This window comes from Taeniopygia guttata, chromosome 10 (assembly GCF_048771995.1).
Source record: "Taeniopygia guttata chromosome 10, bTaeGut7.mat, whole genome shotgun sequence".
Classification (NCBI taxonomy): Eukaryota; Metazoa; Chordata; class Aves; order Passeriformes; family Estrildidae; genus Taeniopygia; species Taeniopygia guttata.
In genome coordinates, this window is record NC_133035.1 from 20,471,110 (window position 1) to 20,494,525 (window position 23,416).

Consider the following 23,416-nt stretch of genomic DNA (forward strand, 5'->3'; position numbering starts at 1 on the left):
CGGGCTCCCACGGCAGGGCACGGGGTCCCACGGCAGGGCACGGGGTCCCACGGCAGCCCGGGGTCCCACGGCAGCCCTGGCAGCCAGGGCAGGGCAGGGCACGGCCCCGGGCACGGCGCAGCACCGCCCGCCCCGGAGCGCCGCTGACCGCGGGTTGTTGCTCCGCTCGGTCACCGAACACGGACCCGCTCTCCCCGGCACACGCTCCGAGCAGCGCACCCCCGGATCTGCTCCTGCCCCGCTCCGCGCCTCTCCCCACTGCCAGGCACGGCACGGCACGGCGGCTGTGTCACCCAGGGGCAGAGGCTGCGGGTGCTCGGGCTGGCAGCACCTCAAAGCTCATCCAGTGTCACCCCTGCCGTGGGCACAGACACCTCCCGTTATCCCAGGCTGCTCTGATCCCTGTCCAGCCCGGCCCTGGGCACTGCCAGGGATCCAGGGGCAGCCACAGCTGCTCCGGGCACCTGTGCCAGGGCTTCCCACCCTCCCAGTGAACACTCCCCTCCCAGTGTCCCCTCTATCCCTGCCCTCTGGCAGTGGGAGCCATTCCACCTTGTTCTGGCACTGCAGGCCCCTGTCCCAGTCCCTCGGTAGCTCTCCCGGAGCCCCACTGAGCAGTGGAAGGAGCTCTAAGGCATTCCCAGAGCTTTCTCTTCTCCAGGCTGAAGCCATTGAATCCCTCAGCTCTGGCTGAATCAGGATCCAGCAGATCCTGGGCTTTATCTCCAGCTCAGTCTGGAGCCCCACACCTCTGCCATTCCCAGGGACCAGGCACTGACTTTCTCCTGTTGCTGTTCCCTGTGGGGATTCCTCAGAATTGGGAGTTAAACACAACCCAAAGAGCCTTGTAATGGCTTCTCAAGAGAAAATGAGTTTCTAAAATTAAAAAAGCAAAATAAGGTAATGGAATATTTCTGCATTGATTATCTTGCCATGAGGATTTATAAAACTTAGGTTAATAATATTAAGAAAATACAGGACAGTGCTGAGTGAGAGCTGCATCCCCATCCCATGGTAAGGCACACACTGGACTTCAGTGCCTGTGCCCTGCCAGCATCAGAGCTGCAGCACTGATTCCAGGAGCTCAGAGCAGAAATCACCTATCCAAAACCCAGAAAACCCCCAGAGAGACCCCCCCGGCCACAAGGAATTTACTGCCCATTGCCACAAGCAAAAACTACAGTGACCAGAGAGTCCAAGCATTTTTTTTCTCCCTGCCCCATCAGGGCACACTCTCACCTTAACTGGTAAATAATCACACAAATTGCATTGTCACTCCATCCCTTCTGTGCCTGCCCGGAGCAGCCGGGGCTGCCCCTGGATCTCTGGAATATCCCAGGCCAGGTTGGACGGGGCTGGGAGCTCCTGGGACAGCGGGAGGTGTCCCTGCCGTGGCAGGGGTGGGATGGGGTGGGATTTAAGGTCCTTCCAGCCCAGCCCGTTCTGGGATTCAGTGATTCACCCGTCAGAGCGCGAGCGGCCTCATCCTCCGCCGCCACCCCCAGAGATTCCTTCCCTCCCGCCGGGATCGGGAGATTTCCACCCTGCAGGAGGACGTTTCCAGCCTTTTGACGTAAGGGGCTCTCAGCTGCCCCTCTGGAGCACAGCCAGGGGAAAGCCCACCGTGCAAGGACTGCAGGTTTCAGAGGGAAATGGTGTCGGGAGAGATGTGTTGTCACGGCAACAGCAACTGCAGGATGGGAGCGGGAAGGAGGGGGAACAGGGGCACCCGGGGCTCCGGGGGACACAGGGACACAAGAAGCCAAGGGTAGGACACAGACAAACACTGTCCCCTGCCCCTGTGGCCACCAGGAAGGACAGCTGCCAGCCCTGCTCCCAGCGAGGGAGGATGGTTCAGGGCCCCGCAGCATCCCCAGAGGCCAGAAGGGACAGGAGCTGCCACTGCCCAGGCCCAGCAACTGAGCAAATGCCACCCGTGACCCCGAGGGGAGCAGCTCGGGCTGCTCAGTGACACAGACCACCACAGTCTGATTTCCAGACCTTTTTACAATCTGCTACTCTGAGTCAAACCAGCTCCCCACGCTGCGGAGCAGAGTCCGGAGGGGTCCCTGCCCCAGGCATCTCCAGCCCCTACCGCTCACAGGAACGGCTGAAACTCTGTTCAGACCTCAGATGGGCACGAAGTCCCCAGCTCAGAGAGGGGACAGCAGGCACAGCCACCCGTGAGGCCCGTGGTGGCCAGGGCAGCTGCGGAGCCGCCAGCCCGACCCAGATCCAGCCCTGGATCCGAGGCGGCCCCATCGGCAGTGAGGGCGCAGCGTACAGGGCAGGGAACCCTCTGCTCCCGGCACCCACAGACCCCACTGTGCCAACACTGTCACTGTCCCCTCAGCAGGAGCGGCAGGGACTGGGGGCACGCAGGGAGCCAGTGCAGCAGCAGCCAGGGGCTCTGTGCTGCTGTGCTCCCTGCTGAGCCCCACACCTGAGCCCCACACCTGAGCCCCACCCCCAGAGCCCCACACCTGAGCCCCACATCCTGAGCCCTGTACCCTGAGCATCCTCCTCCCTCCTTCCCTGGGCTGTCGAAGGCCCAGAGCAGCGCTGGTGGGGCAGCAGCTCTCGGCAGCACGGCAAGCCCTGCTCCCTGCTGAGCCCCTGCTCCCTGCTGAGCCCCTGCTCCCCACGCACCCATCCCAGCAGCAATCCCTGCCAGGCCCTGACAGCTCCCTAAAGCTGCTGCTCTATTTTTACCCCACGGTTGCTATAGAGACCTCAGAGCCTCTCCCCGTGATGATGCAGCTGCTTTTGGGTGATGCAGTCTCTTCCAGAAGCACTGCATCACCCACTGCATCACCCACTGCATCACCCACTGCATCACCCACTGCATCACCCACTGCATCACCTGCTGCATCATCACCCACTGCATCACCCACTGCATCACCCACTGCATCACCCACTGCATCACCTGCTGCATCACCCACTGCATCACCCACTGCATCACCCACTGCATCACCTGCTGCATCATCACCCACTGCATCACCCACTGCATCACCCACTGCATCACCCACTGCATCACCCACTGCATCACCCACTGCATCACACACTGCATCACCTGCTGCATCACCCACTGCATCATCACTCACTGCATCACCCACTGCATCATCACCCACTGCATCACCCACTGCATCACCCACTCCAGGTCCTGGGACACCCCCTGTGGCCCCAGAGACGTGCCAGCCCCCGTGCCCTCGGCAGTGGGGGCTCACACAGGCGCCGGCTCACCCCTCGCTGCTGCTTCCCCAGCCTGGCCGAGGCGCTGCCACGCTGGGCAGGGTCTGAGCAGGGCCAGCTCAAGTGTCCAGCCAAAGCCAGGGAGCAGAGGGCACACGGAGCAGCAGCACGTGGTGCTGTACGGCCGCAGGAGGTGGCAGGGCTGGCACTGACTCAGGGCTCTAGCTGATTGATCCCTGGCACACCCACTTTTCCAGCAGGAGAAATCGGGGTCCCAATTAAAGCAGGTACAAACCCGAGCCAGGTTCCAGCTCTGCTCAGAGCCGAGGACAAAGCAAGCTGCTGAGGGCTTGGCTGGACCCTGCTGTCCATGAAACCCCAGGAGGGGCACGGCTGGGGCTGAATCCCAGCGGCTGGGACCCCCTTTGCCCAGGGCAGTGCCACGGGTGGGCACCTGGGCTGTGCCCCAGGCGGCAGGAGCGCAGCAGCGGGGCCGGGTCCCCCCTGGAATGCTGAGCTCCGAGCGGCCGTGCAGGGATGAGCTGGCAGGAACAACTCACACAGCCCTCGGCAAAGCACCCAGAATAGAACCTGCCAGCACCGCTGCCTCCGGGCACACGGGGCTGCTCCAGCCGTGGCGAGGCTGCCCTGGCACCAGCTGTGCCCGAGGTGCCGAGAGATGGTACAGGACCATCTCCAGCTGGAGACAAGCCCCTTCCCCAGCAGTCAGACCCAGCTCTGCCCAGCCGGGGGCTGCAGCTCCTCCAGGGCTGAGCAGAACGTGGAGCCGACAGCCCCTCGCCATCCTGTCCCTGCTCCCACAGTCTCAGTGCCTCGAGGCAGCACTGCCACCCCCCAAACACTCTGGGAACCAGAGCTGCACCCCACAGAGACCATGCAGCCCTGTTACACCCCAGAAACAGCTCCCCTTCCCCAGGGGGGGCCAGAGCCTGACCATACCCTCAGCAGGCCCCAGTAAAGGGCTGACAGCCCTCTGGCTGCTCATCCAGGGGGGTGCTGCTGGGATGGCCCCACAGAGCATCCAGCAGCTCTGCTGGGACACAGTTCTGTCACCTCTGCCCCTCTCAGCTCTGTCACCTCTGCCCCTCTCAGCTCTGTCACCTCTGCCCCTCTCGGCTCTGTCACCTCTGCCCCTCTCGGTTCTGTCACCTCTGCCCCTCTTGGCTCTGTCACCTCTGCCCCTCTCAGCTCTGTCACCTCTGCCCCTCTCTGTCCTGCCAGGACAGACGCCCCTGCCCAGGTGAGGATCCTGGGCACCAGTACCACCCATTCCACAGGGACTGGCACCACCAGCAGCACTTCCAGGCACTGCCCAGCACTCCACACCCTGCCAGGGCTGCTCCGTGTGGGCAGGGCATGCAGGGCACCCTGTGGTGGCACCCAGCCACCTCAGAGCTCCCTCATGCCAGTTTTGTCCCAACCCGATCACGTCTGGAGCCCATCCTGCTGCCCCAAGGCTGCACAGGCACTGCTGAGATCCAGCCCATGGCTCAGAGCCCGGCACGGAGCTGCAGCCTCTCCGGCAGCCATCCCTGCGGCCCCGTTGCCATGGCATCCTCAGGGATGGCAGGGACACTGCTGAGGAAGACAAGGAGGATGAAGATAGGTGGATACATTGGCTCTGCAAAGCCAGGGCACGGCTGGGGCAGATTTGAGGCCCTCTGGCAGCAGGCAGGGGCCATTCCTGCTGCCCTCCGCAGCGGTTCCAGCCCCAGGACTGGCATAACGGAGCTGGCATCGCCACACTCCCCTCCCTGCTGGGGCATCTGCCACCCCATAGACACCTGGAAGCTGGAGAGGATACCCTGGTGGAGCAGGAAAGGGAATTACTGAGTTTTAATGCCTTCAAGGATAGGTCATTCCTGCTTTCTAGCCAGGACCAGCCAGCCTGGGGTCCAGCAAAGGGGTGAGAACTCACAGGAGCAGCAAGAGGGCCAGAGCACGAAGGGGCTCCTGCAGGGGAGGGGGGTCCCCCACCCTTACTCCCAGCATCCTCCTAATTGCAATCATCAGGGAGCCAGGACCTGCCTTCTTTCCCCACAAGCACCTCCTCCCTCTTGCCGCCACCCCCGAGCCGTGCTGGGGTGCCCTGGGGGCAGAGCAGACCCCCCTCGGCTGGGGGGATGTGGTGGCTCCCCTGGGCAGCCGGGGGTCCTCCTGCCGCCCACAGCCTGTCTCTTCTACATTTGTGGGTTTCAGGAGTTTGTTTTTAAGATGTTTATTTTGTGAAGGTGTTTATATCATGTTGCTTTTAGGAGTTAATGCGTTTATTTTTGACAAGTAAACTTGTGCTCTTGCATCAGAAAATGGACAGATAAACACATTTTTGGGGGGTTCATGGGCAGTTTAGGCAGGTACTGCAGAGCGTCTGTGTTACCAAGTCAGGAGGAAGCTGCCATAAGGTTTGTCAAATGCTCCCTAACATAGCAAGACTGACTTAATTTCTCTGCTGGCTCTGATTCTCATTGTCAGCACCTCTGAATGAAGAGCGCTGCAATATTAGATTATTTTTATTAATCCCAAGAGAAATTTCCCCAAATGTCAATGTGATAGGGGGTGTGATGACAAACACCCTCACAGCTGTGATGGTCTGCAGAAGTGCAGAGCCATGGGGGTCAGGGTGGTGGTCGGGGCATCTGTGACCATCTCCCCCTTCCTCCGCATTCCCTTTCTGCTGGGGCTGCTCAGAAAGAGACTGTTCAGAAAGGAAGGCGGAGGAAGCTGCAGGGAAGCAGGCTCGTGTCCGGCTGTGAGACCTGGGGACAAGGAGGGCCAGAGAGGCAGCACCCGGCTGCTGGTCCGGGTGCTGGGCCCCTGGCACCGAGGGAGCGGTGCCCGGGAGCAGACACACAGAGCCCGGAGCGCTGCTGTGCCCCAGCCGTGCCCTCAGGCTCTCCCCGGTGCGGCTCCAGCCACAGAGTCACCAGGGCAGAGGGGCTGGGGGGCTGTAAATCCCCCTGCTCCAGAGGGGACGGCTGCGGGCTCAGCCCAGCTCAGCCTCTGGGGAGCCCCGGGAGCAGGGACACGCACGGACACCCGCAGGGGTGGGCACAGACAGACAGAGACCCAGCAGCCCCCGGCACAGGGACACAGACACTACAGATCCTACAGACCCTACAGATCCTACAGATCCTACAGCCCCTACAGCCCCCGCGCACAGACACAGACCCTACAGACCCTACAGACCCTACAGACCCTACAGACCCCGCAGTCCCCGCAGCCCCTCGCACACGGACACAGACCCTACAGACCCTACAGACTCTACAGACCCAACAGAACCTACAGACCCTACAGCCCCCCACACACAGACACAGACCCTACAGACCCTACAGACCCTACAGACCCTACAGACCCTACAGCCCCCGCAGCCCCTCGCACACGGACACAGACCCTACAGACCCTACAGACTCTACAGACCCTCGCGCACGGACACAGCCCCTACAGCCCCGCACCCCCCGCACATGGACACAGCCCCGCACCCCCCGCACACGGACACCCCCGCCCGCCGCTCCCCGCACCCACCTGCGGGCGGACGCGCCGCCCCCCCGCGCCCTCCCCCTCGCGCAGCGCCGGGCACCGGCACCAGCGACTGGCACCGGCACTCGGCAGTGACACCGGCACCGGCACTCGGCACAGACACCGGCACCGGCAGAGACACCGGCACCCGGCACAGACACCGGCACTCGGCAGCGGCAGCGGCCCCGGCACGGGGCAGCGGCACCAACACCGGAGAGCGGCACCGGGCACCGGCACGGGCACCGGGCAGCAGGTACCGGGTGGGGTAGCGCACCCCTCCATCCGCAGCCGGGGGCGGCGGCGGCGGCGGCGGGATGGCCGCGGTTGGAGGGGAGCGGGGGACAGCGGTCCCGGCGGGAGCGGGGCAGAACCGCCGCCCGGGTCTGCCCGGGTCCGAGGCGTCCCCACGGGAAGGGGCCGTGGGCAGCTCACGGGCAGGGAGCGGCCCCGTGGGCGCCTTTGGGAGGGGCTGGGAGCGAGGCGGGCACCGACCGCAGCTCCGGGGCCGCAGCATCCCCGTGGACGGCACGGAGGGGCGGGGAAGGGCCGGGAGGCTCCTGCCCTCTCCAGCGGCACTCTGGGGGCTGCTCGGGGCTCCAGGAACACTCTGGGGAGCGAGGCAGCGAGCGGGGGGCAGCAGGAGGGTGGCAGCGGGGTCGGTGGGGCGGTAGAAGCGGGGGGCAGGGGAATCACAATAGACAGCGTGACTGGGGCTGCTGCTGCTTCCCTCCGGCAGTGAGGAAGCGGAGATCCCGGCTCCAGCCCAGGAAGCCATCAGGGAAGTTCCCACAGTCTCCAGTGGGCTTCGTGCTGTGGCCCCCAGACCCAGCAGCCCGGCGGAGACCCTCAGAAGCTCTCTGATCTCCTGGGGAAACCAAGGCATCGCAAGGTGGGTGGACACGGCCTCAGGGGCACTGGGATGGGGGCAGTGCCCGGAGCGGGGCACCCCAGGAAGGCAGGGACAGAGCAGTGGGACTCACCTCTTCTCCACGGTTCCCCCCACAGCCACCACTGCCGCTGCCCAGCGGGAAGCAGCAGCCATGGACGAGGTGACGGAGCTGGAGCTGGGGGGCAACTCCCTCCTGAAGGCCGTGTGGCTGGGCCGGCTGCGGCTGACCCGGCTGCTGCTGGAAGGGGGGGCTTACATCAACGAGAGCAACGACAAGGGGGAGACCGCGCTGATGGTGGCCTGCATCACCACGCACGTCGACCAGCAGAGCATCCACAAGGCCAAGATGGTGAAGTACCTGCTGGACAACAGAGCCGATCCAAACATCCAGGACAAGTCTGGGAAAACCGCCCTCATGCACGCCTGCATCCGAGGGGCTGGGGGGGACGTGGTGTCCCTGCTGCTGGAGAGTGGCGCAGACCCCAGCCTGGAGGACCACTCGGGAGCCTCGGCGCTGGTCCACGCCATCAATGCCGAGGACAAGGCTGTGCTGCAGCACCTCCTGAATGCCTGCCGAGCCAAGGGGAAGGAGGTGATCATCATCACCATGGACACATCGGCCTCTGGCACCAAGACGGCCAAGCAGTACCTGAACGCTGCCCCTGCGCTGGAGTTCAAGGAGAAGGCTCCCCTCGAGGAGAGCACAGCCCCCTCCAGTGCCCACCTGAAAACTCCCGTCTCAGCACCTTCCCCTGCCGAGAAGGAGAGCAGCAATCTCACCCCACACCCTTCTCACGCTGGGGACACTGAGCCACCCTCCCCAGGCCAGAGAGCTGGCACTGCCCGGAGAGCCCATCTGCCCCGCCTGAAGCGACTGCGGTCAGAGCCGTGGGGCCTGGTGGCACCCTCGGTGCTGGCGGCCTCCGGTCACCGCGACGACACGCGGGTCTGCGCCGACAGCGAGGTCATCACGGGCATCGGCGACCTCTCGCTCTCCAAAAAGGCCTCCCTCACCCGGAGCAGCAGCAGCAAGGGAAGGGACCCCTCTCTCTTCCCCCCGGTGGATGAGCAGGCACCGGGGCCGCTGGCACGGAAAGCCACGCACGAGAAGAGCGCAGGCACCCACCCGTGCCTGTCCCGGAGCAGCACGGTCCCCGAGGAGCTGGAGAGCAGCGGCACGGCCGCCAGCTCGGCTGCAGGGAGGGACACTCCGCTCTGGCGGAGGCCGGGCACCGAACAGAACGGGGACCCGCAGGTGGCCGAGGCGGGGAAGGGGCCGCCCGAGAGGCGGCGGCTGAGCGGGTCGCAGCTGGCCCTGCAGGACGGCTGCCGGGACTCTCCCTCCGGCAGCGCCAGCACATCGCCCAGCAGCGGCCGGCGCCGGCCCCCCGGCCTGCTGGAGCGGCGAGGGTCCGGGACCCTGCTGCTGGACCACATCTCCCACACAAGGCCAGGATACCTGCCCCCCTTGAACGTGAACCCCAACCCCCCGATTCCCGACATTGGCTCCGGCAAAGCCCCCTCCCCGCTGGCCGCTGGGCTGAAGCCGCTGGTGCCCCTCACGCCCAGCTCGCCCAGGCGGGGCGATCTGCGAGCCCACAGGAAGCTCCTCCGCAGACATTCCATGCAGGCAGAGCAGATGCGGCACCTCTCCGAGTTTGAGGAGGTCGTGGCGCAGTAGCCGTGCCACCATTTGTTCACAGGGGGGTGGCCAAAGCCGTGCTGTCCCCGCAGAGGCGGGACGGTTCCCACACAGAGTGGGCACTGGCTCCGGGGACACACGGGTGGCCAGGGGGACTCAGCCCTGAGCCCAGGGGCTGAATCGCGAGCGGGGTGATCGGGAGATCGATCCCCCACCGCCCTAGATCGCCAAGCTCCGTGCCAGGGATCCCACCCGCGGTTCACTTATTCATCACTAGCTGCAATCCGCTTCTCTCACATCCTGCTCGTTCTCTCACCGAATCCCATCCCGGAGCCCCCGGCGGTGACCCCCGGGCCCGGGGCGTTCGTGAAGTGCCTTCCAGGCGGGGAAGGGGCTCAGTGCGGCGGGGGCTCGAGGAGCGGAACACCGTTCCAGCCGCGGACCGTGGCGGTGCTCTCCCGGAGCGGGAGAGGGAGACAACGCTCCACCTCCGAGATTCCCGAGCGCGCCGGAGCCCCGGCGGCTGAGCTCACCCGGCCCCGCTGCAGCCCCGTCGGCTGCGGGCCGGGACGGGCTTGTCTCGGCTCCGAAGGGTCTGAACTTCACGGGGCTCATTCCCCGCCGCCCCGAGGAGCTCTGAATTCAGGAAGCGCTGAATCCCCGGGCAGGATGGTCCCAGCCCGGCGGCACGGGAGCCTCTGCCGGCGGCGGGGAACCCGGCGTGCCAAGTCACCGAGGGTGACACGGGCTGCCCCCGGGGCTTCACCCCACCGGGAAAGTCGCAGGCACCGCGGCAGGGCCAAGACCCCGCGGGGCCGCAGCCCCACGGCTCAGCCCACGCACGCTGGGCCGCGGGCCGGCCGTGTGCCGCGGCTGCCGGCGGATCCACGAATGCGTTTGTTCACGAGACCGCGTGTGCGCAGGGGAGCGGGACAGGGGTGGGTGACAACGTGCTCCTGCGGAGACTTCTGCGCTGGTTTTGCACTGCATTAATAAAGCGCTCAGCTCTGGACGGAGGCTGATCTCGCGTGGGGCGGACACCCGCCGCCCGGCCAGGGCGTCCCGGGAGAGCCGAGGGGGCGGCCGGGGCTCCCGGAGCGCTCGGCCCGGAGACGCCGGGGGCTCCCGGGGTGCCGGGGTCGGCGGGACGCTGCCGGGATCCCCGCGGGTGCCCGCCCCGGGGCCGGAGGCACCGCCCCGCCCCGCCCCGCCCCGCCCCGCTCGCAGCGGAAGCGCCACGTCAGGGGGGCGGCGCGGGGCCGGTGGCGGGGCCGGTGGCGGTGCGGGGATCGGGGCCGGGCTCGGTGCGGGGCTCGGTGCGGGTCGCGGGGCCGGGCTCGGTGTGGGTCTCGGGGCCGGGCTCGGTGCGGGTCTCGGGGCCGGGCTCGGTGCGGGTCCCGGTGCCGGGCTCGGTGCGGGGATCGGGGCCGGGCTCGGTGCGGGGCTCGGGGCCGGGCTCGGTGCGGGTCCCGGTGCCGGGCTCGGTGCGGGTCTCGGGGCCGGGCTCGGTGCGGGTCTCGGGGCCGGGCTCGGTGCGGGTCTCGGTGCCGGGCTCGGTGCGGGTCCTGGTGCCGGGCTCGGTGCGGGTCGCGATGCCGGGCGCGCTGCGGACGCTGTGCCTGGCCGCGCTGCTGGGCGCACTGGGAGCCGGCGGCACGGAGCTGACGCTGGAGCTGCCCGACAGCGCCCAGCGCTGCTTCCACCAGGAGCTGGAGAGCGGCGTCAAGTTCACCCTGGACTATCAGGTACTACCCTGCCAGTGCCTTCCTGCAGATGCTCCGTGCCTGCACCCCCTGCCCAAAGCCCTGCCGGGGCCCCCTCTGCCCGTGCCCCGGTTGTGCCCCGTCCCTGTGCCCCTGCCCATGTCGTGCCTGTGCCGCGATACCCGTGCTCCCTTGCCCGCACCCCTGCCCACGTGTGTGCTGTTGCCTCTGCCCATGCCACCTGCCCGTGCCTCTCCCCACACTCCCATTCTGCGCTCTGCAGAACCCAGGGCAGAGCCGCAGTTCCACCCCAGCTCCCTCCATGCTGCACTAGGAGCTGTTCCCAACCCCAGCCCGTGCCCAGCAGGGCCTGAGAGCCAGGCCTGGAATGTGGCCACATCAGCCCTGGGCAGCCCTGACCTGGGTCATGAGGGCTGTCCCTGTCTCCAGACACCCCACTTGAGCCATGGGCACCCCACCTGAGTTGCTGGCACTGTGGTGCACAACTTCCCCAGGACTCCCCTGGCCTGGGCCCCATCCCATGGGCATGATGCCCGCTGGCCTCTCATGCAGCTGTGGGGCTGGGCAGGGGGCCCTTGCCACGTTTCTTGGCGTGTGCCACCATTGGAGATGTGTCTCCCTCCACAGGTGATCAGCGGAGGGCACTACGATGTGGACTGCTACGTGGAGGACCCCAATGGCAAGACCATCTACCAGGAGACCAAGAAGCAGTACGACAGCTTCTCGCACCACACCGAGCTCAAGGGTGTCTACACCTTCTGCTTCAGCAACGAGTTCTCCACCTTCTCCCACAAAATTGTCTACTTCGACTTCCAGGTGGGCGACGAGCCGCCCATCCTGCCCGACATGAACAACCGAGTCACTGCCCTGACACAGGTGGGTCCCGGGAGGAAGGGAGGGAGGAAGGGTCCTGTCACAACCTTGCGGGATGGCAGTTGGGGACTTGTCCCCGTCCTCCTCCACTGGATGCAGAAGTGCCAACCGCCAGCCAACAGCCCCACCACACACCACATCCTCTGCCGGGGTCGGGGGGGCTGTGCTGGCTCTGGGCTCCCCTCTCTGCAGCAGCCCGTGCCCATCCCACATGAGGGAATTGCATCAGCCATTCTGTCCCTTGGTGCGAGCTCTGGGCTGGGCACCTTCATGGGCCTCTCAGCTCTGTCCCAGAGGGGAACCCCCTGGATGGATCCTGGCAGGAAACCCACGGTGCAGACACTGCTCTTGAGTCCTGCTCTCAAGTGGAGGCATGGCCCTGGGCTCCCTCAGCTGTGCCATGGCAGAAGTGACAGGGCGCTCTGGTCCTTGTCCCCCAGCTGGAATCTGCCTGTGTCACCATCCACGAGATGCTGAAGGCGGTGATCGACTCGCAGACCCACTACCGGCTGCGGGAGGCGCAGGACCGGAGCCGAGCTGAGGAGCTCAACGGGCGCGTCTCGTACTGGTCGGTGGGGGAAACCCTGATCCTCTTCGTGGTCAGCATCGGGCAGGTGATGCTGCTCAAGAGCTTCTTCACTGAGAAGAGACCCAGCAGCGGCGGAGCTGGCACCTAGAGCTGCTGTGTCTGCGCCTGATGCAGCAGGCAGGGGCTGTGCTGTGCCTCCCACCCGTGCCGTGGGCGGGCGGGGGGTGGGAGCAGGGGTGGCACTGCTGAGCCGGGTGACACAGCCACCCAAGCGCTGGCGTCCCCCGGCATCACCTCCCACCTGCCATCACCCGGCCTGCCCTGTCCCCTCGCCTGGCCACGCTGTCCCCGTTCTCTGGCCGCCCTGGGACGCGGGTGGGACCAGCACTGGGGCCAACCGGGGCTGTGAGGTGACTGCCAGGGCCACGCACCCCTGTCCCTGACGCCCTGTGCAGCCGCCGAGGGCAGGGGCAGCGCTGGCCCATCTGGCACCCCCAGTGCCCTCAGCCCAAGGAGAGCTGCCCGTGGGCCGGGGGTCTGCGTGCACCCCAGCCGTCCTGCGGCGGGCAGGGCGCTCCCAGCAGCAGCAGCATCCAGCAGGGGAGGCTTTTTGCTGCGTGGTCCTCTGCCTCTCCCAGCTCCTCCCCTCGCAGCCCTCTCAGGCTGGCAGCAGGTGGTGTGCCCGTACCAGGTGTTTTCATACTCACACGAGTCCGTGCCTGAGACTCAGCCCCCTCACACATTCCCCCCACCCTGTGGACACGTGCCAAGGAAGCCCCATCCCTGCCCCAGAAGCACGGAGGACCCGCACACACCTGGGACTGCAGCCCCTCATTCCCTGGAGCCCCACAAGACCCCTGGAGCGACTGGTGTGCTGGCCCTCCAGCCTCAAGCAGGTGTGAGATCATTTTTCAGTGCTGAAGTAACTCTACATGACTTTTCCTTTGCCACTCTGAAATAAATCCCTGCAAGCATGGCTGGCACTGCTGTTACTGGGCGCAGTTTCTGCCTGCCCTCCTGCCCTGTCCCCCTGCCCGCACCAGCTGCGCTTGCTCCTGGCCCAGGGGCAGGTTCAGGAGCCGGAGCCCCCCGGCAGGAGCAGCAGCCCTGCCGTGCCCCAGCCCTGTGAGGCCACACTGGCACTGGGTTGTGATGGGGTCCCCCTGTGCCATGGGGACTGGGCAGCCCGGTGAGCCCAGTGTCCCTCCGCAGCACGGGGGGACCCCGGGCACAGCCCAGCTCTGGGTCCTTCCCTGAGGCTGGGGGATGCCAGGGCAGTTCTGCTGGGCTGACCCTCCTCTGGCAGTACTGGTGGTGCTGGGGGAGTGAGGGGCCAGGCAGCCACAGCCCTCCCCACCTCTGCGGGCCCCAGCAGCCGTGCTGGCTCTGCGGCAGCGCTGGCCTTGGGGCAGCGGCTGCGGGCGGCACAACTGGCCCTGTGAGCCTCCCAACAGCCTTGGGCAGGGGCCAGGAGCTCCTGTTTGGAGCACAGCCGGCAGCAGCAGCACCCTGGGACTGCCACCAGCCCTGGCAGGGATCAGCCCTGGCAGGGATCAGCCCTACGCCCACTGGGACACAGCCTGGGGGGATGAACAGGGAGGGAAGCACCAGTCCTGGCCCGGCTGGGACGGCCTTGAATCGGCCCCCACCTGGGGACTCCTGAGCCACCCACGGTGGGGACAGGGGCAGCTGTGACCCCGCGGTGCTGGCTCTGGGGACACCAGCTGGGGACACGGCAGGGACAAGAGGTGGCCGAGGACACTTTATTGCTGTTCAGGGGACGGAGAAGGGAGAGGGGACAGGGGCATCCCACCAGCCCCCAGCCCACAGAGGCACTCTGGGGTGCAGGGAGAGGTCAGCAGTGCCTCCATCCCCTGGACCTGTGCTGACCCGGCCTTGCTGCTGCCGGACCGCCCTGCCCTGAGCACCCAGCGGCCGTGCCGGGCTCACAGGGAGCTGCTGTGACAGGAGGGGTCCCTGGCAGCCCCTCGGGACCTCCGCACGCCCTGGGCTCCCCGCTGGGGCGGCAGGGAGGAGGCCGAGCAGCGGAAGGAGCCGGTGGCTGGGGAGGGGGGCTGGGCCAGGGGGCCGTGCCTGCACGGGCACCCCCAGCCCCCCCGGAGGGGGATGGTGAAGAGCCCGTAGGTGATGGGGTCCAGGCATGCGTTGAAGAGGCCAAAGATGAAGAGAATGTGGGTGAGGGCCGGCGAGATCCTCTTCTCCATGGCGCGGGGACAGAACCAGTGCCAGAGCCCCAGCAGGTAGTAGGGGGTCCAGCAGAGGATGAAGGAGGAGACGATGACCAGGCTCATCCGCAGCATCCGCAGCCGGGCCCGGGGGATGTTGTTCCTGGAGCACCGCAGCGACGCGTCCTGCGAGGAGACTGGGGGGGCACGGCCCGTGAGGGGAAGCGGGGCTGGGACAGGACCCCACGCCCTGGGGGGGAAAGCGGGGGGTCCCTGCAGAGCTCCAGACACCTCCTGGGCGTGGGGCTGTGTCCCGTGGCGCCTGGCACTCACAGAGGCCCGAGCCCATGCGGCGGGAGATCTCCAGCAGGATGCGGGCGTAGCAGCAGACCATGATGAGCAGGGGCAGCAGGAAGAGGCAGGCGAAGCCCACCATGTTGTAGAGGGTCTCGTGCCAGGCCCGGGGGAAGCTGCCGCGCGTGGTGCACTGGGTGAAGTTGTGCGGGGGCCGCAGGGTGATGGTGTGGAACAGGAACAGCTGCAGACAAGAGAGGCGGGATGGGGGTGGTGGGGGTCTGCGCCTCCCGAGCCAGGGACCCCCAGAGCCATGGGGACAGAGCCAGCCTGGCAGGGGGGACCTGTCACTGCCCCTGCAGCGGCTCTGCTGCGCACTGACAGCAGCCTGGGGGCACCCCGGCAGCGGGCAGCGCTGGGTGAGGGGGGATCACCGCCACGGCCGCTCTGTTGCCAGCTCCCCGTGCCCACCCTGCAGGCCGCTCGGTGGCACCGGCCCTGGCAGCGTGGCCGGGCCGGGGGGGTCTGCGCCCACCCCGGGCGGGTACCTGCGGCACGGCCAGCCCCGCGCTCAGCGCCCAGGCCACGTGCAGCATGGCGCGGTTGCGGGCGCGGGCGCGGGCGATGGCCAGCGGGCGCAGGATGGCGGCCTGCCGGTCCAGGCTGATGACCACGGTGACGAAGGCGGAGGCGTACATGGCCAGCAGCCGCAGGTACATGAGCAGGCGGCAGAGCAGGTCGCCCGCCCGCCACTGCAGCGTGATGTTCCAGACGGCGTCCAGCGGCATCACCAGCACGGTGACCAGCAGGTCGGCGGCGGCCAGGTGCCGCAGCAGCAGGCGGATGTGGGGGCGCCGGCCGCTGCCCCGGCCCCCCACCGCCCGCAGCACCGCCAGGTTGCAGCCGGCCGAGAGGGCGAAGAGGGCGAAGGTGACGGCCACGCGCACCTGGGCGGCCGGGGAGAAGGTGGGCAGCCGCAGGGGCTCCTCGCCCTTCTCCTCGGGGGGGCTCCAGGCGCAGCCCCACTCGGGGGGCGTCACGCTGGGGGGCTCCGCGCTGCTGTTTCCCACCGCAGGGCCTGGGTCTGGATGGCCCCTACCTGCCACAACAGGGAAGGGGCAGTGGCAGCCCTGAGGCAGGGGCTCTGCGTGGGGCAGGCCACACTCAGCACTGTGGGTCCTGTCCCCTAGAGCCCCCTGCCCGGGGCCACAGTGCCGACACCGTGTTCTGAGCTCACCTCCCTGGGTTCCATCCCTGCCTGCTCGCTGCACCCTGCTGCTACCCCAGAGCCTCCAGCAGCCCCCAAAGCCCCTCCATGCCCCCAGAGCCACGGGGGCCCCTGGCACCAAGCGGGGCAGAGGAGGACAACGGAGGCTGACCCCAGCTCACCACCCTCCTCAGGCCATTACTGCTGTGCCCCTCTCCCTGCCCGGAGTACCCCTCACCATCTCCCTGGGACGGTGACCCCACCCAGCCCAACAATGACACCTGGAGGAGCGTTCCCCCCGTTCCCCCCGCCTCACCTGCGTCCAGGGCGTCCTGCCCGGCATTCCCCGGCCAGGCCATGGCTGATGCTCACACAGCGCCGAGGCTCTGTGCTGAGGGCTCCTGCATCTGCTCAGGGGCACGAGGGGCAGCGGGGAGCAGGGCAGGTACCGGGGCAGGTCCTGCAGAGAGGCAGCACCTGCTGCTGCAGCTGCAGCTGCTGCGCCGTGGGCGCCCTTGGCAGCTCTGGATGGTCCTTGACGTAGGCAGCAGCTCAGAACAGCACGGTCCTTCCCCTGCCACCCACAGCACACGGACACACACGTAAGTGTGCGGTGCTCACACACAGGAATGGACACCGTGATGTGTCCCACATCTGTGGGACGGAGCCCCCCAGCACAGGGGGCACTGCCCGTGCCCCCCAGGTCTGGCAGTGCTGCTGCCAGGGCCACGTATCAAAGCACACAGGGGCTCCTTGCATTGAGGTGCAGCATTTGGGGGGCCCAGAGACCCACAGGTCCCTCCTGCCCCCCTGCGGCCGCCCGCTGCTCCCCCAGACTGTGGTCAGCCCCATGGCAGTGTCCCCATGGCTGGAGCACGTGCCCAGGTCCCTTCAGCCCTGGCTGGAGAGCGGGGGCTTCAGGCCAGGGGGCTGCTTTACACCTCAAAGGCTTGTCTCCCGTTCTGTCACGCCCCTCCTCCGCCCCAGCAGAGGATATTAACCTCATTAGAGAGTCCTTTCACACTCCATGGGGTTCATTAACCTCCCGCCCTTCACCCCAGACCCCAGAGCTGGGAGGATACTCCCCTGACACATTAGCACAGGGCTGCCAGGTCCCAACACCCTCCTGTTAATGGGGACCCCAGACTTCAGGGAGCCACCAAGGGGGCTGGGGGCATAGGGTCCCCCTCACCGGCTCCTGGCAGGATCTCCAGCCTGTGGGCTCAGGCCCACACCCACACAGAGCTGGACTCCAAATCCACCCGTCTCCCTCTGCACTGGGAGCTCCCAGGGGCCCAGAACTGCCAGGTGGGAAGGTGGATCTGCAGGGTGCTGGGGATCCTCAGCCTTTCCTGGGCGGGGATCAGGCCGAGGGCAAGGGCAGCGTCTCTCTTGATCCTGCCCCGGGTTGCTCTCCCAGCTGGTGCCTGGCTCCCCCAGAGCCCCCAGCCCAGCAGCCCAGCGAGGACACCCCGGGCATGCCAACCCCCGTTCTGTGCCCAGCTCCCGGACAGCCACACGGACACTCAGAGAGGGCGCAAGGGTTTATTCACATCCAGCTCAGAGCAGCACGGCACCCGGCGCGGCCAGCACGGCTCCAGGCTCCGAGGGGCAGCTTGTTCCTGCAGCTGTCCCGAGGGCCGCTGTGTCCCCGGGCTGCAGGGCTCCAGACGGGCAGCGTGGTGCTCCGGGCCTCACCCGGGTCAGTGCCGGGCCGGTGCAGGGAACAGAGCCTCCAGCAGCGAGAGCAGGTCCGCAGAGAGATCCTGGGGAGCGGACAGGGAGAGGGTGAGCAGCCAGCCAGAGCTGCAGGCAGGGCTGGGGGCGTGGGAGCGACAGCCCACCCGCTGGAAAGGCTCCTGGGCAGGGACAAGCAGGACAACGGACTCCACCCTGTCCCCACTAATGGGATCCCCACAAACATGAGGGAGGGAAGCAGCAGGAAAGATGGGGCAGGCTGGGGGATCCACCTCAGCCACTCCACAGAGCAGGGTTCACCTCTCCATTGCCTGCCCCAGACAAGGCCGTTGTTACCCCAAAACCAGCTCCTGCGCCGCCCCACACCAAGAGGACTCTGAGGCTACCCTGAGCTGATCCCTGCCCCACGCCAGCCCCATGCCGAGAGTCACCTCAATCCCCCCCAGCACGTACCTGGGTGACTGTTCCTGTGCCCACGAACTCTGACAGCACCAGGCCCACGTCCAGGACATCACCAGGGAGCTCTGGGGGGGACACAGCCCCTGCAGAGTGGGGAGGGGTCAGCCAGGGGGACGCAGTGGAGGTGACAGCCGTGTTCAGCTCTGAGGAGGTCCCCACTGCCGGCATGTAGGGGGCTGGCCCCCAGGTCTCCGTCTGGATGTTGGAGACCCCAAGAACCTCTGGAGGGGTCCCGGTTGCAGGGATGTAGGAGGGAGACCCCCAGGTCTCCATTCCGATGTTCAGACCCCCAGGCGCATCTGGGAGGGTCCCTGCCGCAGGGGTGTAGGGGGGGGATCCCCAGGTCTCTAAGCCCATCTCCGGACCACCAAGCACCTCTGGGGCGGTGCCCGCTGCAGCCGGGCTGCAGAGGGGCGACCCCCAGGCCCCCGTCCCCATGCCGGGAGCCCCGTGCAGCTGCGGGGGGATCCCCGCCGTGGGAGGCGACCCCCAGCCCGCGGTGCGGGGCGGCGAAGCGGCGCGGGGCTGCGTGTCCTGGCAGCAGCCCAGGCCCCGCGGGCAGAGGGGACAGTGTCGGGGGGCCGGCGCCCCCCGGCCGAGCCCCAGCAGGGCGGAGAGGTGGGCGATGTAGCGGGTGGCGAGGCGCAGGGTCTCGATCTTGGTGAGGGTCTGGCCGGCGGGCGCCAGCGCGGGCGGCAGGTAGTGCCGCAGCCGCAGCAGGGCCTGCGCCAGCCGCCGCATCCGCAGCTTCTCCCGCTCGCTGGCGCTCTGCCGCGGGACCCCCGCCCCGCCGCCCCGCGCCCCCTTCCTGCCCCGGGGCCGGGGGGCGCCGTGCCCGCGGCAGGGCCCCCGCGCCGCGGCGGGCGAGGCGAGGCCGCAGGAGTCGGGCGATGCCGCGGGGGAGCTGCTGCTGTAGCCCAGCGGGTCCGGAGGTGCCCCGGGGGTCCCGGTGCGGAGGTCACCCCGGTCCTGCGGCGGGGCGGCGGCGGGCAGCGTGCGGCCGTGGGCCATGGCGGAGCGGCGGCGGAGCGCTGTGCCGGGCGCTGCCGCCGCCTCGGCTTTATGCCGGGCCCGAGGTGTGAAGAGGCACCTCGGCGGCTGCAGCACTTCAAAGGCCGGGGGTCTGGGGGGGGCTGTGAGCGCGGGGTGACGGATTTCACCCCAGAGGTGTGAAGCCGCTCGGTGCTGCCCCTCGCCCCGCGCGGGGCCGGGGCCGGGGCCGGGGCCGGGGCCGGGGCCGGGACCCACCCGGGAGCTGCAGCGGGGGCTCAGTAGCTCTGCTGGGGGAGCTGCAGTGGGGCTGCAGTGGGGGTGCCCCGGGGGTGTTGTGAGGCTCTGATAGGGCTGCAGTGGGGTCTGCGGTGGGTCTGCGGTGGCGCGTCCCTGCGTCTCTCCCAGCAGCGTGACCCCGACAGGAGCTGCCTCTGCGGCTCTGTGGGACACCCCCCGCCCGGTTTGGGGGTGCCGGTCTCCCACCGCCCCGCCGGACCCCGCGGGGCTGGCAGGGCAGGGGAGCCCCCACGGGCAGCCGGTGTGGAGGGCCGGGGCTGGGAGGAGCCCTCCCGCCGCGTTCCCAGGCCCGCAGGTGTCGGGCCGGCGGGTGTGAAGGTTTCCCGGGAAACAGCCCCGCCGAGGCCCGGAAAATCCATCAGGGAGCGAGGGGACACGGGCGTGGCACGGCACGGGCCCCCAGAGCTGCTGTGCACAGCCTGGCCCGGGGGCACACAGGGGCACAGGACCCCCGAAGTGGGTGTGCACAGCCCGCTGGTACTGCGGGTGCAGGACCCCCCGAGCGGGGTGTGCGAAACGTGAGGGGCGCAGGGTCCCCACAAAGCTGGGGGCACAGCTGAGGGGATACAGCCGGGGGCACGGGACCCCAAACCTTGTGTGCACGTCTGAGCAGCGCCCAGCACTGACCCAACCCATCCGAGGCCATCAGTGGCAGCCCTGTTCCAGCATCCAGCCCTGTCTGGGGCGCAGGGGTGTCTGAGGGGAGAGCTGCACCCCACGGCCCGGGCCAGGCACGGCCCCTTCCCGCTGCCGGCCCCCTCCTGGGCCGCATTAGCTGATGAGCTCCCGGGTAATGAGTTCTGCACCCGCCGCAGCCGCTTCCCACCTCCCTGTTTGGACAAGTGCTGGAGTGCGGCTGGGCCGGGGCAGCACCGGCCGCGGGGTCAGAGCCCCCGCAGGGTTGGGAAAATCCTTAATTCTAACAAAGAGTGTGTAAGTCTTGTGAATTCCTTTAGCTTCAGCCAGAAGTGCTTTGTCCTGTATTAATGTGTGCAAGTGGTTATCTTGGCCTTAAAGACTGTGGGCCTGACCAACAGTGGTAAAAAGATCTATCTTGGCTAGACCACAGAGCTGGGATGAATTCAAAGAGAAGACATTTTTTCATAATTTGAGGAATGGGGTGTTCCCCAAACAAGCACCAGAGACCTTCAAAGACCCATATTCATATGTAAATAAGCTCCAAAAAGGGATATAAATATGCAAAGGGATTTGCAGGACTGTTTGGCATACATTTATGAGTTTTGGGAAATGTAATTAATAACTTACAAAGATTTAAACTAGTCTGTTAGCCAGCTGTGGTATAGGTAGCAGGAGACGTCCTCTGCACATCCAGCACTGAAATAAAGCTACTTTTTAATACTGAAATTACAGTGCTAGAGGGTTTGATTCCAGCTCTTGGTGACAGCAGGACACCCTGCAGCCCCTCACCCCGGGAAGCAGGGTGGGTTCCCCCATCCCTTCAGCCCCTATCAGTGGAGAAGGGTGCAGGGCCATGAGGCACCAGGACAGAGCTTGGTCAGTGCCCAGCTCAGTGCCCAGCTCAGGCTGTGCCCCCGGGAGCCCCCAGCCCTCCTGCCCTGCTGGGACCCCCCAGGACACGTCCCTGCCCACTGGGGACCCGTGATCCCGGGCCAGAGGCCTGTGTGGTTTCTGGAGCCATGCTTGTCCCTCTGTCCGGGATGGGCACCGCTCGCAGGGACGCGGCCTGGGGCTGTGTCTGCTGCCGAGCGCCTGGCAAACAGCCCCCTCGCCCCCTGCCCTCCCTCAGCCCATCTGCACGGGGCACCCCCTGCCCCCGGCACCCTCAGGACCTTGGCATCCAGCACCCCAGTGCCCTGGGGACCCCAACCCGCAGCAGCACAGGGACCCCCAGACCGAGCGGGGGCACAGCCTGGCGGGTCCCCAGATGCCACAGCTTGTCTGCAGCCGCCCGGGGCTGCATCCCATCCGGCTGCAGGGACAGGAGCAGCACGGCCGGTGCCGGGGTGTCTCGGGAGGGGAGCCCCGGCCCGCAGCCGGGCACCGCACCCCGCGCACCCCCGTCCCTCGGGCCGCCAGCCCGGGCGGAGCTCGCACAGCGCCCCGGGGCCGGGCAGAGCGCAGGGAGCTGCGGGCACTGCCGTGCCCGGTGCCCGGGCTGGCGGCCCTGGCACTGCAAGGTCAAGTCCCGGGCTGGGCTGCCGCCCGGCTGTGCGGGGAGGTGCGGTGCGGGGCGAGCCGGCCTGGGGCTGCGGGGCTGGCGGCACGTTAGCATCTCTCACGGCCGTGTGAATGGGTCCCCGCACACTTCCCAGCGCCGGCAGGGCCAATTAAGGACCGAAGGAGTCAGATCTGACACCTCTGCAAATGGGCCCGGCATTCCCAGGCTCCTGCCGCCCGCCCGGAGCGGGGCGAGCTGGGGGAGCTCGGTGCCTCCAGGAGGGCGCAGAGGCATCGCCCCGCACCCCCGGCCCACATAAAGCCGGGGTTACCCCAGACGCTCGCAGAACAGCCCCCACCCAGGGCCAGACTCAACACGGCAGCCCAGCTCCTTCGGCAGAGCCCCCCTGTGCCCTGGGGCAGGAAGGGGTGCGGGGCAGGGATCCCCCCGCAGCTGCACGGGGCTCCCGGCATGGGGAGGGGGCCTGGGGGTCACCCCTCTGCAGCCCGGCTGCAGCGGGCACTGCCCCAGAGGTGCTTGGGGGTCCGGAGATGGATGTAGGGTCACCCCCCGCAGCCCTGCTGCCTGGATCCTCACAGAGCTTCAGAGGATCCCCAGCCACCACCTGGAGCCTCCTCACAGACCTGGCACAGCCACGGGTAATAGGACAGCTCCCTCCTGCTGCTTGGAGCCTCCAGGGCAGGACTGACGGACACAGGGCACTGCAGGATCCCTGCACCTGGGTCCCAGCTGCCCACACCTCACCAGGGACACAAAGACCCTCCCTGGCCCAGCCCCTGCTCCTGCAATCCCTGGGCTGGGGTGGAGGATGGTCCTCGTGGGGTGGGTGGCAGGGGGTGCAAGGTGGGGTGTCCCACAGCCACTGACCTCACACAGCTCTTCCCACACAGCTCAGCAGCCCCTGGGCCCCAGCCGGGCTCATCTTCCCAGCTCCTGCTGCAGCCTTTCTCCTGCCCAGCTGCACCCCAGCGCTGTGGGCTTGGAGCTGCCTGCACCCCTGGACGCAGAGCCCACACAGGCTCAGTGGCATGGCCGTGGGGCAGTGGGGCAGTGGCATGGCAGTGGGGCAGTGGGGCAGTGGCATGGCCGTGGGGCAGTGGCGTGGCCATGCTGCAGAGCTGCACAGGATGGAACAGACACCAGGATCCTCACTAGAGCACCCTGCAGAGCTGCTCCCCTGGTCCTCACTGTGGGACCTGCTGGCTGCGCCTCAGCAGGGGCAGGGCTGGGAGCACCCTCGGGCTGGCACCCCACACACACGGCCAGGCACTGCCCCGGGGCGCCCACTGCCAGCCCAGCCCACAGCCCGGCCGTGTCCCAGGGCTGAGGTGGCAGAGGGACTCGCCACCAGTGCCATCCCCTGCCCCACAGACCCGGCTCCCAGCTGCTGGGGTCCCGTCCCTGTGCCCAAGGGCAGCTCTGTCCCTTCGGGGCGCAGGGTGGCCCAGAGGGACGGTCCCTCCTCGCTGTCCCCGCCCGGCCCTGCCCGGCCCTGCAGCACCTGCCCAGAGCAGCGCGGGCAGAGGGTCCCGGTGCCGGTGCCCCGAGCGGGCCCAGCAGGAGAGCTCACACGCAGCTGTCAGACAGAGGGGCTGGGGGCTGGCGTCAGCAGAGCCCCCAGAACCACTTAGCACCGGGCTCCTAACAGCCGGGGGCTCACAGCCAGCCCCGGGCTGCCCCTGGCGCTTCCTACCCAGCGTGTCGCAGCCCCAGAGCGCGGCCCCAGCACGCAGAG

At 67.6% G+C, this 23,416-nt stretch overlaps 4 protein-coding genes across 5 annotated transcripts; 2 read left to right on the plus strand and 2 right to left on the minus strand.

The window, feature by feature from the left end:
- Positions 1-6,897: 6,897 nt before the first annotated feature.
- ANKRD34C (ankyrin repeat domain 34C) lies at positions 6,898-9,299 on the plus strand. Of its 2 annotated transcripts, XM_072933845.1 has the most exons (3): positions 6,898-6,982; positions 7,466-7,618; positions 7,735-9,299. In XM_072933845.1, exon 3 carries the CDS (start codon positions 7,770-7,772, stop codon positions 9,297-9,299), a length of 1,530 nt encoding a protein of 509 aa, XP_072789946.1. In that variant the 5' UTR covers positions 6,898-6,982; positions 7,466-7,618; positions 7,735-7,769. The 2 variants fall into 2 exon arrangements, with proteins under 2 accessions (XP_072789946.1, XP_041574313.2); XM_041718379.2 differs by lacking the exon at positions 6,898-6,982 and having other exon boundaries at positions 7,423-7,618.
- A 1,415-nt stretch (positions 9,300-10,714) lies between these two features.
- Positions 10,715-13,369, plus strand: TMED3 (transmembrane p24 trafficking protein 3). Its single transcript, XM_072933846.1, has 3 exons — positions 10,715-11,005; positions 11,612-11,860; positions 12,298-13,369. The coding sequence occupies exons 1-3, from the start codon at positions 10,853-10,855 to the stop codon at positions 12,532-12,534; spliced, it is 639 nt and encodes a 212-aa protein (XP_072789947.1). The 5' UTR covers positions 10,715-10,852; the 3' UTR covers positions 12,535-13,369.
- Positions 13,370-14,135: 766 nt separating this feature from the next.
- Positions 14,136-16,622, minus strand: LOC115496728 (gonadotropin-releasing hormone II receptor-like). The gene is made up of 4 exons (XM_030281968.4): positions 16,390-16,622; positions 15,415-15,965; positions 14,906-15,110; positions 14,136-14,769 (listed from the first exon to the last, which is right to left on the minus strand). Exons 1-4 carry the CDS (start codon positions 16,430-16,432, stop codon positions 14,333-14,335), a joined length of 1,236 nt encoding a protein of 411 aa, XP_030137828.4. The 5' UTR covers positions 16,433-16,622; the 3' UTR covers positions 14,136-14,332.
- A 984-nt stretch (positions 16,623-17,606) lies between these two features.
- On the minus strand, positions 17,607-19,297 carry LOC115496707 (uncharacterized). The gene is made up of 2 exons (XM_030281747.4): positions 18,225-19,297; positions 17,607-17,839 (listed from the first exon to the last, which is right to left on the minus strand). Exons 1-2 carry the CDS (start codon positions 19,239-19,241, stop codon positions 17,777-17,779), a joined length of 1,080 nt encoding a protein of 359 aa, XP_030137607.4. The 5' UTR covers positions 19,242-19,297; the 3' UTR covers positions 17,607-17,776.
- Between the last annotated feature and the right edge of the window lie 4,119 nt (positions 19,298-23,416).

Excerpts from the sequence above, each read along its gene's own strand:
- ANKRD34C (XM_072933845.1), top strand. The coding sequence starts at position 7,770 with ATGGACGAGGTGACGGAGCTGGAGCTGGGGGGCAACTCCCTCCTGAAG.
- TMED3 (XM_072933846.1), top strand. The coding sequence starts at position 10,853 with ATGCCGGGCGCGCTGCGGACGCTGTGCCTGGCCGCGCTGCTGGGCGCA. Across the intron at positions 11,006-11,611 it reads AGTTCACCCTGGACTATCAG|GTGATCAGCGGAGGGCACTA; the intron begins GTACTACCCTGC and ends CTCCCTCCACAG. Across the intron at positions 11,861-12,297 it reads GAGTCACTGCCCTGACACAG|CTGGAATCTGCCTGTGTCAC; the intron begins GTGGGTCCCGGG and ends CTTGTCCCCCAG.
- LOC115496728 (XM_030281968.4), bottom strand. The coding sequence starts at position 16,432 with ATGGCCTGGCCGGGGAATGCCGGGCAGGACGCCCTGGACGCAG. Across the intron at positions 15,966-16,389 it reads GCAGGACGCCCTGGACGCAG|GTAGGGGCCATCCAGACCCA; the intron begins GTGAGGCGGGGG and ends CTGTTGTGGCAG. Across the intron at positions 14,770-14,905 it reads CCGCATGGGCTCGGGCCTCT|TCTCCTCGCAGGACGCGTCG; the intron begins GTGAGTGCCAGG and ends GTGCCCCCCCAG.
- LOC115496707 (XM_030281747.4), bottom strand. The coding sequence starts at position 19,241 with ATGGCCCACGGCCGCACGCTGCCCGCCGCCGCCCCGCCGCAGGACCGG. Across the intron at positions 17,840-18,224 it reads GCACAGGAACAGTCACCCAG|GATCTCTCTGCGGACCTGCT; the intron begins GTACGTGCTGGG and ends TCCGCTCCCCAG.